The sequence below is a fragment of the Agelaius phoeniceus genome, chromosome 28 (assembly GCF_051311805.1).
Source record: "Agelaius phoeniceus isolate bAgePho1 chromosome 28, bAgePho1.hap1, whole genome shotgun sequence".
In the NCBI taxonomy this organism is placed as follows: Eukaryota; Metazoa; Chordata; class Aves; order Passeriformes; family Icteridae; genus Agelaius; species Agelaius phoeniceus.
In genome coordinates, this window is record NC_135292.1 from 4,744,157 (window position 1) to 4,757,759 (window position 13,603).

The following is a 13,603-nucleotide window of genomic DNA, read 5'->3' on the forward strand; positions in this document are numbered from 1 at the left end:
CGCCGGTGGCTCCCGCGGGGCGGGGCAGCGCATCCCTGCCATGGGAACCTCTCTTAACGGCAATAGAGCAATCCCTTCATCTAACTCTTTCACTTTTTTACCTTCTGTAGCCTTTCTCCCGTGTTTTGGGAAAGAATTTGGAGAGGGCTGCCTTTTAACTGAGCTCCTAGTGTTTCGATAAGGTGCTTCCTGTAGAGAGAGGGGTTTTCCCTGAACAGCCGGAGCTGTGGTTACCAAGGGGACGTAACTCAGAGCAGGAGGGGTCAGGGGAGGATATCCCGCCGAGGCTCGGTGGGAGTGTGGGCAGGGTCTGCTGCCGGAATCGCCAGAGGGGGATCTTCCCGTGGAGGCCGAGCCGGAGCGTGGGCAGCCCCCACATGGCTTCTGGCGGCTGATCCGGCAGCTCCCGGCAGAGAAAAGGCAGGTGGGAGACCCCGGCAGCAGCAGCGGCGCTGCCCAGCGCAGCTGGCACGGGCAGGGCAGCCGGGGATGGGATGGCTGGGACCCGCCCTCGGTGCGGTCGGCGCGGTGACCTCGGCCCACGCGGCAGGACAGAGCAACCCCATCTTGCCCAGCATGGCCGGCAGAGCGGCCGCGGGCCGGGCAGTGGGGCCAGGGCACACAAATTCACCGCCAGCGCCAGGGCAGGTGGAGCTGCCCTGGGCAGTGAGCCCGCACCTGGGATGGAAACCGGGGCAGGCGGAGCTGAGGCGGGCAGCGAGCCGGGACCCGGGACAGGCGCCTCGGCCGCCAACGGAGGGGGCAAGAGCTGCAGAGGATCCCACTCTCTTTCTGACTTTTCCTCTGGTTCCCCTCCCTTTCATTTCCCCTTTTTATTTTCTTGGTTTTTTCCTCGGGTGTTTCTGATACTTCAAAGATTTTTATTCTCCTAAAATCTCCTGTCTAACATATGGCATATTCTCTTTCTTCTAGATTAAATGGGGTTTTTTTACACATAAATCCAGAACCTAACAAATCTAAACTTCTGCTTGGATATTTTGAAATGGTCGACGAGCTAACTCATGACCTCCTAATGTTGTATTTCCCATCACCTTTTTATTTATCCTTTGGCAAATTAAGCATCTTTCAGTGACTTGCTTTGCTACACCAAAAATCCCAGTGCACCCAGAATTCCTTAAAAAATGATCACACAAAGCTTGAGTACGCCAGTGGGGCTTCTGATGCACGTCTTCTAATCTTTTCCTAGTAAGCACATTTTATTAAGTAATTGTCTTCCATGTAGAAGTTTCTATTTCCCTGATTTATCTTGTTCATTTCCTATCTTGTTTAATTCTTTTTTCTCGGCTTCCCTAAACTTTGGAATTTCCAGTTTTTCCTCGTTTGGAGTTAATATTAACATAACTCTTCCAGCTCCATTTTCTGCTGCATCCTTAGCTTTGTAATCTGCCCCCAGTTTGCCCAGTTTGCCTCTCCTTTGGCCCGGGCCGGGTTCCCCCCGCCCGCAGCGGCTGGGAGCAGCCGAGAGCCCCGCGCTGCCCATGCCGACCTGGCCCGGCTCCATGGCCGCTGCTGCCGCAGGCTGCGAGGGCTGCGGGAACGGGGCACCGAGGGTGTGGCTGCTGCTGGGGGAGGAGGAGGAGGGAGGGAAGGGCAGGGATGGAGGGGGAGGAGGAGGCGGGGTAAGGGGGGAGGAGGGGGAGAAGGAATGGAAGGGGCGGGATGGAAAAGGAGAAGGAGGTGGGGATAAGACAGGGGAGGAGGAGGAGGGGGGATGGAAGAGGAGGAGCGGGAGGAGAAAGAGCAGTGAAGGAGGCGGGGTTAGAGGGCAGGAGGAGAGGGAGGTGGAGATAGGACAGAGGAGGAGCGGGAGGAAGAGGAAGAGGAGGGACAAGGGCGGATCAAGGCTGAGCTGCGGGAGCCACGCGGTCTCGAGCCCTGCCTGAATTCGCAGCCCCCACCTGTGGGATCATCGCCCCCCCCCCATGGCTCCGGTGAGCGGGGAGGGGGAGCCCGGCCCGGATATCCCGGGGGGTCCCTGGGTTGGGTTTTTGGGGGGATGTTTGGAGAATGAAGAAGTCCAAGGCTGAGCGGAAAAGGCCCCTCGGGGGGACATCGGGGGGTGGCGGTGGCGGCTGCCGGCAGAGGCAGCCTGGAGGAGCAGAGCCCTGTGTCCCCCAGGAGGCCAAAGTGGGGAGGCCAGAGAGGGGGGAGCGCCGCCATTGGCGGGAGCCTCAAGAGCCTGGAGAGGGGCAGGGGGGACTCCTTGGAGCCGCTGCAGCCCAGAGCAGAGAATGAGGGGAGAAGGGAGCCCAGGAGCCCAAAGAGCCCCGGCATCCCGAAATGGGGAGAGCCAAGAGGGGGCAGTGCGTCCCCAGAGACGGCCTGGGGGGATCTCGATGCCCTTGCCTGTGGCACGGAGGCAAATCCCATGCTGTCCTTGTCCTTCCTCGCCCAGAGCAGGAGCTGAGCATGGAGAGCAGGGAGGACAAATGCCCGCGGCAGAACCTGGTGGCAGAGGCCGTTTTGAGCGGCTCCACGGCACAGGAAGCCAACGGGGAGGAAAAGGCCCGGAGATGCCGCACGAGGAGGGGCTGCAAACGCAGATGGCGGGGATGTGAGGGGGAAAGAGGCAGCCTGGGCCGGGAAGGCGGCCGGAGATGGAGCCAGAGCTCGGAGCTGGTGCTCCATGAGCAGCTCCAGGATGGGAAGAAGCCCCACACATGCGTGGAGTGTGGGAAGAGCTTCAGGTGGAACTCGGAGCTGATCAGGCACCAGAGGACCCACACTGGGGAACGGCCCTACGAGTGTGGGGAGTGTGGGAAAAGTTTCAGCCAGAGCTCCAACCTGATCAGCCACCAGAGGACCCACACTGGGGAGAGGCCCTATGAGTGCTCCAAGTGCGGGAAGAGGTTTCAGACCAGCTCGAGTCTCTTCCAGCACTATCGGATTCACACAGAGGAGAGGCCCTTCCAATGCCCCGACTGTGGGAAGGGATTCAAGCGCAACTGCACCCTCGTCACCCACCGGCGCATCCACACTGGGGAGAGGCCCTACGAGTGTCCCCAGTGTGGGAAGAGCTTCTCCAGCAGCTCTACCTTGACCAAACACCAACGGAGGCACCGGTAAGGGAAGCCCTGCGAGTGCCCCGAGTGCGGGAAGAGCTTCGTGCGCTGCTGCAGCTCCATCCCCCACTGGAGGAGGCACTTTGGGCACAGCCCTGGTCACTCACATTCCCTGTGATCCATGTTGGGGACACTCCTGGCTGCTTCTCCTTTGGTTTGACCTGAATTTTTTTCTCTTCTCCATCTCTCTCTACTCCAGAAGCCAAGAGGGATGGATCTGTCACCTCAAAACCACTCAAATTCCACTGAAAATAACTGAATTTTAACCCCAAAGGGCTCAATTCCACCTCAGATTGCTTGTTCCCTCCTCAAAAAACTCAATCCCAGGCCAAACTCAATCCATTCCACAGCTGTCAAGTTGAGATGGAGTTGGAAGGAGATTGGGAGAAGTGGGATCTCAATATGGAGCAGTGGGATGGGGATTGTGTGGGCCTGGGTGTGTGGGATGTATTTGATAGCAAATAAAACTTTCAGAGTTACTGATTTCTGTCCCTTTCATTTTCAGTCAGTTCTGTTTGCAGAGTGCCACCTTCTCAGCTGATTCAATTCCTATAAAAATCCCATTTTTTAAATCATCTAACCCAAACAATCCAAAAATCATTATCAAAATAAAACCACCCGCACACAATTAATGTTTTCAAAATAATTTTAATTTTTCAAGAGTACTTAAGGATGTTATTAAAGTTTAATTGTTTGGTTGAAATGTCTGAGAAATTGTAGTGGTGTTTGGTTTTGTGTTTAGTGTATTTGTAATATGAATTGTTTAACTAAGATCTGTTAGATTGCATGTTAGTTTCTTTAGATATTTTTCATCTGAAGTACTTTAGTCATCGAGTTCTTGGAACGTAAACTAGTTTGGGGGAAAAGTTTGCTGTGCATGAGGGTCTGTGAATATGCCCCAGGCTGATGTAAGGGGAAAGGTATTTCAGGGGATCCCCGAAGGTAACAGGGTGCTCCTGCCTGAGCGCCAAGATGCACCCGGCCGTAATAACCTTTGCTCCATGGTCCTGGTCCCCCATTAAACTTTTATTAAAGTCCTTTATTAACCTGTTTACATTTTCACAGGAGAGTGAACGTGTTTTTCACAGGCAGCTTCACAGAAACTGGAACACGTGGGGGTTCCCAGGAGTGGGCACCGCTGATCCAGGGCATGGAGGCGCTGCCTGCAATCGTCCATAACCGCCCATAAGGAGCCTCCAGGGCTTTACCCTCCATGAGCTGCAGCAGACGTGTCGGGAAAGGTGATAAGAGCCCGTGGAATGGTGCTTGTTGCAGGCAGATTGGCCACTTGCAGCTCTTCAAAACTCCCTCCCATGAAAAATTAAAGAACTTCAACCATTCAAAAGTGTGAAAAATGCGTTCACTCTCCTGTGAAAATCTAAAAATTTAATAAAGTTTAATGGGAGAGCAGGACCATGGAGCAAAGGTTATTACAGCCGGGTGCATCTTGGCACTCAGCCAGGAGCACCCTGTTACCTTCAGGGATCCCCTGAAATACCTTTCCCCTTACATCAGCCTGGTGCATATTCATAGAGCCTCATGCACAGCAGCTGGGAAGGGTTTAACACTTTACTGGGTATATTAGCGTTCAGAAACACATAATCACCAGAATGATTATATGCAGGTGCTTTTATTGAAGAGCTCTGGGTGTCAGGGGTACCAACCCAAATCTGACTCCGACATGGGTTTGGGATGAACATGTTTTTATATTCTATCCTTATATAACTTTCATGTTAATGATTGAACTTATATTGTTCTATTGTGTACATAGATTTCAGCCAAGCATGGGTTCCTCGTGGCCCCCCTCAAACTTCTAACATAGTTCCTCATGATTCTTCTTATGATTAAACAATAATTATACTTAATTACTAAACAATCATCACATCTAACAATTGTATCATTTATCATGTTCTGCTTACGCAGGTGCAATTTCACATGATCTGGCAAGCACAAAGCCTAACATTTTCAGAGTCTATTTTTGACATTTTTCCAGGGCCCCACTATCATTCTCCCCCCTTTGAAAGCATTTTCACTTCACTATAGGTGTAAATGTTTTCACTTGATACAGTCCTTTATTTCTCAATTTATTCTTGACGTTCTTCAAGTCCATGGTTGATGTAAACGTTGTCGTGGATGCTGTCACGCACTGGAGAACCAGAAGATGGTGGGCGTGGATCTCGTGTCAGTGCCTTTATTATCTTCTGGTTCCAGGACGTTTTCTTCTGTATCTCTCCTTTTAAGATGCTGTGAACTAACCAAATTGCTAAGAATACAATTAGTAAGATTATCACACTCTCAATGATAGATTTAATCCATGAACTCACATTCCACCCTAGACCTTTAAAGATTTTGCCTAGCCAGGTCGTAGTCAAATCCTTTTGCTCTTCTTGTGCTTCATGCTCTCTTTGTTTCAACTGATTGATGTCATATTCTACATCTGCAGTTACATTTGGGATGTGAACGCAGCAATGACCAACCCGTCCCTTTAAAAATCCACATACTCCATGCTCTTTCAGGAGTAACAAATCTAAGGCTAATCGATTTTGTAAAGTCATTTTTGTGGTGCCTTGTAATTGTACGTTTAATTCTTTAAATCCTTCCCGGGTGACTCTTGCCAGTCTATCTACCTGACCTGTAAGTTTGTACAGCATCTCCCTACTCTGATAGTTTGCTGTAGGACCAAGCAAAGACTCTAGGGCCCACCCAAATTTCACTCCACCAGAGGGTTCTTGCCAAGTGTCATCTGGATTTTCATTGTCTAGAACTTCTCGTCTTGCTCTTACCTGCACAAGTTCATGTTTTCCGTTAAATGGGGACTTTTTCCAAATTGGACATGAGGTTGGGAGGCCTAAAGTAATTTCCTTTACTTTCCCATCTACAGGCAGATGTGTTGTCCAGGTGCCATCGCTTGCTGCCCATACAAATTGTCCTGGACCTCGGACTGTACTCCTGGTACATCCTACAACTGCTTTATAATTCACTCTGCCTTGTTTATGTTTGATCCCTCTGCAAGCACAGCCAGTTTGTAGGGCTATTGCCAGGGGTGGCATCTGCTTTATCTCTGCATCAGCAGAAGTGCAGTCATAAGTTTTATTACATGCCCACCAACTTACTTGGTCTGCCCTCGTTCTGCTACTGGTGGCAGTGTTTGTTACTGCTGGATCTGTTTCATTCTCGGAGCCTTCCCACTTAATGCACCAAGGGGTGTTTGCCATACATTGTAATCTTTGAAGGATACTCACAGACCACGCACTGTCCCAAGGCTCTGTCTGACCTTTCTGATCCTTGGCCTCACACTTCCATACCAGAGTGGTTTCTGTAACATTTTCTGTAATCTTTTTATAGTGTGGCAAATAGCATTGCCATTGTGTGATGCCTGCTGATTCTCCCATAGGGGTTCCTAGTGTGCCATCACTTAGAATACAGTCTTTCTGGCCCATGGGTCTCATCCATGTTCCTATTTTCTCCCAAGTTTCCTTGACTACTTGCCTCGACTCAGGTACCTGTTTGCATGCAATTGTTTTGTTCTTTTGTATTTCAGGTAGTTTTGATGTTGTGATTCCCCAATTTACTGGATCTCCTGCTGCCCTTTGGTATTGGTATACAGGCAGTTATTCTACAGGTGTTTTGCATTTTGGCAAAGGCTTTGACTAATCCAATCATTACATTCTCAGCCCAAACTGCATTAGAAACCTTTATCACCTGTGTTTCTGCTTGTACCTCTCTCTTCATTCTAGAATGAAGAGTGGTTAGTTGATCTTTTTGCATTCCACATCCCAAAGACATTAATGACCATAACATTGGCACAATTACTGATAGCATTCTCAAAGTAATTAAACACATCTTATCTGCAGCCTTGTTGGTTCCAGAGTTTACACAGTCCGTGATCCAGGATGGATTTTCTTCACTAGGGTATAGTGAATCCAGGGGTCCACGCCGGCTACTTTGGCTGCTGTAAAGGTGGTCAGCAGTACCTGGTGGGGCCCACTCCACTTTTCTTTCAGCGGTTCTTCGTTCCAGTTCTTGATGTACACCTCGTCTCCTGGATGTATGTTATGAACTGGGTTCTCGAGAGTCAGCGGTCTATTCCACACGAGGATGCTCCGGAGCCGAGCTAAAGTTTTCCCGAGAGACAGAACATAATTATACACTTCCTGCTTTCCTGTGACGTGCACATTAGGGTTAGGCTCAGGAGATTCATATGGTTTCCCATGCAATATCTCCTAAGGACTGACTGACATCCCACTCCTAGGCTTTATCCGAATCCTCAACAGTGCTATTGGCAAAGCCTGGGGCCACTGCAATTTGGCTTCTTGGCATATTTTACTGATTTGCCTCTTTAGTGTCTGATTCATCCTCTCTACCTGTCCACTTGACTGGGGTCTCCACGGTGTGTGGAGGTCCCAAGTTATCCCCAGCAATCTACTTACCTCTCTTACTACTGTAGCTATGAAATGGGGCCCCCTATCTGATGATACCCTAGGGGTACCCCGAACCTGGGAATAATCTCCTGTAGTAACCACTTTACTGTTTCCTTTGCTTGGTTGGTGCGACAGGGAAGGGCTTCTGGCCACCCAGAGAATGTGTCAACCCCCACTAACAGGTATTTGTATCCTCGAGTTCTTGGCAAGTCTACAAAATCTACCAGCCAATAGTCTCCTGGCTCTATTCCTATCCGAATTCTTCCTGGCTGTGCCTGTCGCCAGCCACTGGGTTGTTTTTCAAGCAGATATCACACTTTGACATTACTGATTTTGCCATTGTTAACATCCGTACCGAAATTAAACTCTGCTTTAGCAATTTTACCAATGCCTCTGTACCCCAATGACATTCGTTATGTTTAATTTGTAGAACTTCTCTCATTATCAAGGGGGTGCCACTATCTGTCCTTGTGCAGTCACATACCATCCCTCTGAATTCTTTTGTGCATTTAGCAAACGTGCCAGTCTCTCATCTTCTACTGAATATTTTGGTTCTGGAGGCAAATTGAATTGGGATACATTAAGCTTTAAAGGTATCAATGCCATTGTTGTTTGCACCTCTCGAGCAACCTGTCGGGCTGCCCAGTCTGCCTTTCGATTTCCCTCACAGATTTTGGAGTTTCCTGATTGCTGTGCTTTACAGTGTATAATTGCCACTTGTTCAGGTTTTTGTACTGCTTTTATCAATTGCAGGACTGCATCCTGATGTTTAATGTGCGTACCTAGAGAAGGACAATAGTCCCCTTTCGTTCCACAGTGCTCTGTGTACATGCACCACTCCAAAAGCATATTTTGAGTCAGTCCAGATATTTTCCCTTTTCCCTTCACTTAATTCTAGTGCCCTGGTTAAAGCAACCAGTTCTGCCTTCTGGGCAGATGTATTTGGTGGTAATGCCTTTGCCTCCACTGCTGTACTGACTGTTGTTACCGCATACCCAGCGTATCTGGTTCCGTTTTCCACGAAGCTGCTCCCATCTGTAAACAGCTCCCACTCTGGCTGCTCTAGTGGGACGTCTTTCAGGTCTTCTCTTGCTGAGTAGGTGTACTCTATTACCTCCACACAGTCATGCTCTAATGGGCCTTCTTCAGTTGTGGTACCTAGGAACAAAGCTGGATTCAAAAGGTTAGTTGTTTTTAATGTGACATCATCCTGCTCAGTCAGGACTACCTGGAATTTCATCATCCTGCTTGGGGATAGCCAATGCCCCCCTTCTGCTCTAAGACAGTGGTTACCATGTGTGGTACATTGACATCTATGTGCCTTCCCATCGTGAGCTTCCTGGCTTCTTGTATCAGCATCACAGTGGCTGCGACTGCCCGCAGACATGGAGGCCACCCGGCACTTATGCTGTCAAGTTGTTTGGAAAAGTAGCCCAGCGGCCTTTTCCAGCTTCCCAGACCTTGGGTCAGGACTCCTAGTGCTAGGCGCAGCCTTTCATGGACAAACAGCTGAAAATCTTTAGACAGATCAGGTAAGCCTAATGCTGGAGCAGTTGTCAGTGCTTCCTTTAATTTTAGGAAGGCTTCTTTCTGTGGCTTGCCCCAGGTGAATGGCTGCATCTTCTGAGCTTCACACAGGGGCTTCGCAATCAGTCCATAGTCCATGATCCACAGGCGACACCATCCTGCCATCCCGAGGAAGACTCGCAGCTCATGTAGATTCTGGGGCTCTGGAATAGCACAAATGGCTTGGATACGGTTAGTGCCTAGTTTTCATTGCCCTTGTGAAATTTCACATCCCAGGTAAATCACAGTCTGTTGGGCAATTTGTGCCTTTCCTCTGGATACTTTATAACCTCCCATTCCCAGGGAATATAAAATCTCAATGGTTACCTTTATACAGGTTGCTTTTCTTCTGTAGCTATTAGTATATCATCAACATACTGCAACAACAGGTATTGGTCTCTTGGTACTTGCCCATTCTCGGTCCAAATCTCCAGCTCCTTTGCCAGTTGGTTTCCAAATAGGGTCGGCGAGTTCTTATATCGTGTCCAGGTGAGCTGGGTCTTTCTCCCATTCCCTGGGTTTTCCCACTCACAGGCAAACAGTTTCCTACTTTCTTTGTCAAGGGGGATGCAGAAAAAGGCATCTTTTAAATCAATTTCAGTAAACCACTTATATATCTCTTTTACGGATATCAGCAATGTGTAGGGATTTGTTACCACTGAATAAATATCCTTTGTTATTTTATTTATTGCTCTCAAATCCTGCACTAATCTATATTCACCATTTGGCTTCTTTATTGGAAATATTGGTGTATGAAATTCTGATTCACATTCTTCTAGAATTCGGTATTTCAAGAACTTATCAATAATCTTTACTTATTCCTTGCCATGCTTCTGGTGTTATGGAATAGTGTTTGACTTGTAGAGCCCTCGCCCCTTCTTTTAACTCTACATGCACTGGTTGTGCCAATTTAGATTTCCCTGGTATATCTGTCTCCCATACAGAGGGAATCACTGCATCTCCTACCTCCCTAGAGAGAGAGGGAACAGGTTTTTCTTTGATCATTAAAATCTGTCCCGTCTTTGATTCAGGTATTTCCATTATAAGCTCTCCATTTTCAAAGGTTATTACCGCATCAAGTTTCTCTAGGAAATCTCTCCCGAAAAGCGGAATTGGACACTCAGGTGCATGTGGGAATTCGTGTGTTATAACTTTGCTCCCAAAACACAAATCTAGGGGTTGCAAGAATGGCCGTTTTTCCTCTTTCCCTGTAGCACCGACTATTGTTGTTTGCTTGTCCCCAATTTGTCCTTGCAAATCATTCAATACCGAGTAAGTAGCTCCTGTATCTATTAGAAATTTGACCTCTTTATGTCCTAATTGTATATTTATAACAGGTTCCTTAACTTGTTCTACTGGCTCTGTGTCTAGTCAGCTGGTATACTCCCCCAAAACCATCCCCTTGGTAACCTGCTGGCACTGATTGCCCTGGTGAAACTGGTTGTTCAAGTCTGGACATTGTCTCTTCCAATGCCCCTCCCGCTTGCAATACGCACATTGATTTAGGTTTAACCCCTGCCTGACTGGTCTCCTATTTTGACTATTCCTGTTACATCCCCTGAAATTTGGGTTCCCTTTTCCTTGTATTACTGCCAACAGATTCTGCTGCTGCCTTTTAGTAGCTTCTCTTTCGCGATTGTTATATACCTTCCAGGCTACCTCATGTAGCTTATTCAAATTCCTTCGTTCTTCCCCTTCTAATTTTTCAATTTTCTACGAATATTGTCCTGTGACTGGCCCAAGAATATGAGAGCGAGCTGAACCTTTGCTTGTGCTGTGTCCATTTGGAGATCTGTATATTTTCTTGCTACCTCCTTAAGCCTCTCCAAAAACGCAGTGGGAGATTCCTTCCTGTCGAACTTTGTATAGTTTAGACCAATTTATAGTTTTGGGCACAGCATTCTGAACTCCTATTTGGATCCACTCTTGATATTTCCGTAGTCTCCCCATACCGCAAAATAAATTAGGGTCCCAATTTGGATCCTCAATTGGGAAATTCTCATCTAAATTCCCTGTTACGAATCCATTTCTGATGTTCTCTCTTACCCTTTCTTTGGCTGCCTTAAGTACCATCTCTTTCTCAGTAGAATCCATCAAAGTATCTAATATTAATATATTAGATATATTAATATATTATATATAGATATATATTAGATATATTATTATACGATATATAATTTTATATATATATATAATAATAATATGCATATTATTGTATGTCATCCCAGTCAGGATTTTGAGGTTTTTATAACCATTTTTAATACTCATGCCATTTTATCAGGATTTTCTCTATGAATTCTGGCTGATTGTTTCCAAATAACTAAATCTGCAGGAGAGAAAGGCACTTTTATAAATACTGGCCCTTCCACTCCAACACTTTGTCGCAAGGGGGCAATTACAGTCCGTTTTTGTCTGCCTATGTCTTTTCTATCCATAACTGGGGCAAGGTTAGACCGATTCCTGGTTCTGTGGGCTACCCCATCGTTGATTCTCTCTCTCTCCTTCCTACCACAGTTAGGTTTTGCTCATCTTCCGAGGAAGAGGGATCAGGTGACGATGGGAGAGGAGATTAAAGAGGGAAGGGTGTACTAGACGAGACCGGTTCAGGACTAGGTGGGGTAGGAGCAGGCAGTGGGATAGGGACAGATGGAACAGGTGGGATAGGGTTAGGTTCTCTTGTTCCTATTGGAGCTACCTGTAAATCAATATCTGTATAATTTTCCCTACTCAGGCTTTCTTTCAACGCCAAGTGTTCTAAACAACGTTCCTCACAAACCCCACACTTATTGCTTGCAGATGTTTTAACCATCATTAATTCACATTCATCCTGCCATTCTGGCTTTGCCCGTAAATAGAAAAACAAATCAACATACGGAACCTCATCCCATTTTCCTTCTTGTTTACAAAACGACATTAACTGCAAAATAGTGTTATATTGCAGAGTCCCGTATTTTGGCCATTTTTCACCATACTCCAAGGCATATCCTGGCCACCATGTATTACAATAATCAATCAACTTAGCTTTACGTAATTCTTCCCCAAAATTCCCCTGTTTCCAATGTGCTAGTAAGCACCCCAAAGGAGAACTTTGCGGGATAGAGGTGTTGCCGCCCAAAATCCCTTTCAGTTTCTCCCTTCCAAATATACCACAAATTGCCGAACCCGCAATGCTTTCGCGATTGTCTTATGGAACGGCGCCTGGGCTTGTACCAGCAGGAATTCCTTTAGCCCAACCAAGCGTAGCTTTCGCTGCGTCTCATTGGCAGGCACCCAAACCAAAGTAAAAAGCACCTTACCTTTCTCCCGGGGACGTGGCGAGCGGCAGAAGCGGTCGCGGCCGATCGAGCTCCCCGAGAATCCCTCGGTGCCGGCTGGAGCGCGGTCGAGTCGTGAAACTCGCTCAGCAGCACCCGCAGGGTCCCATCCGGGGTCGCCAAAATGTTAGCGTTCAGAAACACATAATCCCATCAGCGATTATATGTGGTGCTTTTTATTCAAGAGCTCTGGGAATCGGGGAAGTTTCCACCCAAATCTCATTCCGACCATACATTCGAGGTGAACATGTTTTATCCTCTATCATTACATAACTTTCATGTAATTATTAAACCTATATTGTTCTATTGTATACACAGATTTCAGCTAAACATAGCCCCCTTTAAATTTCCAACAGAGTTTCTCACAATTCTTCTTATGGTTATGTAATAATTATATTTAATTACTAAACAATCACCACATCTAACAATTATATCTTTTATCATACTGCTTACGCAGGTGCAGTGACCTGAGAAAACACAAAGCCCAATATTTGCAAAGACTATTTTTAACATTTTCCAGGGCTCCACTATCACTTTTATTTCTTGTGGGAAAAAACCCTTCATCTCAACCAGGCACTCATGGCCAAAACTGGGTGACTGCCTCTGGAATTCCTTATACCCAAGGATAGCTCCCAGACAAAAGCTGCCAGGAGTGACAAGTCTGGCTGGCCTTGGCTTCCTGAGGGCTGGCCCTCATCTGCCTCTGAAACACTGGGGCTGGGTGCTTTCCTTCCTTATGAAAAGAACTCTTCTTCCTGTCCAGGCACCCACAGCCAAAACTGAGATTGCACCTCCAAAATGCCCAATGTCCAAGGAAAGCCCCTAGACAAAAGGTGCCAGGAGAGACAGGGCTGGCTGGCTTGGCCTGAGGGTGGCCACCTCTCATCTTCTTCCTAAACACTTGGACTTTGTGCTTTACTTTCCTATGGGCAAAACCACCCATCTTGACCATGGCCAAAACTGGGATTCCCCCTCCAAAACTCCGTACATCCAAGGATTGCTCCCAGGTGAAAGCTGCCAGGACAGACAGGTCTGGCTGCCCTTGGCCTCCTGGGGGTGCCTCTCCTCTGCTGTCCAAACACTGGGGCTGGGTGCTTTCCTTCCTATGGAAAAGAACCGTCCTTCTTATCCATGCAGAAACGGCCGAAATTGGGGTTCCACCTCCCAAATTCCCGATATCCAAGGGTTGCTTTCAGACAAAAGCTGCCAGGACAGAGAG

The 13,603-nt window shown here is 47.5% G+C and overlaps 1 protein-coding gene across 1 annotated transcript in view; it reads left to right on the forward strand.

The window, feature by feature from the left end:
• Positions 1-2,226: 2,226 nt before the first annotated feature.
• LOC143696087 (uncharacterized) overlaps positions 2,227-13,603 on the forward strand; it is a 62,384-nt gene continuing 51,007 nt past the window's right edge. The window contains exon 1 of the mRNA XM_077191295.1: positions 2,227-3,077. Coding sequence (XP_077047410.1) covers positions 2,302-3,077 — 776 coding nt within the window. The 5' untranslated portion in view covers positions 2,227-2,301. The remainder of the gene's footprint in view (positions 3,078-13,603) is intronic.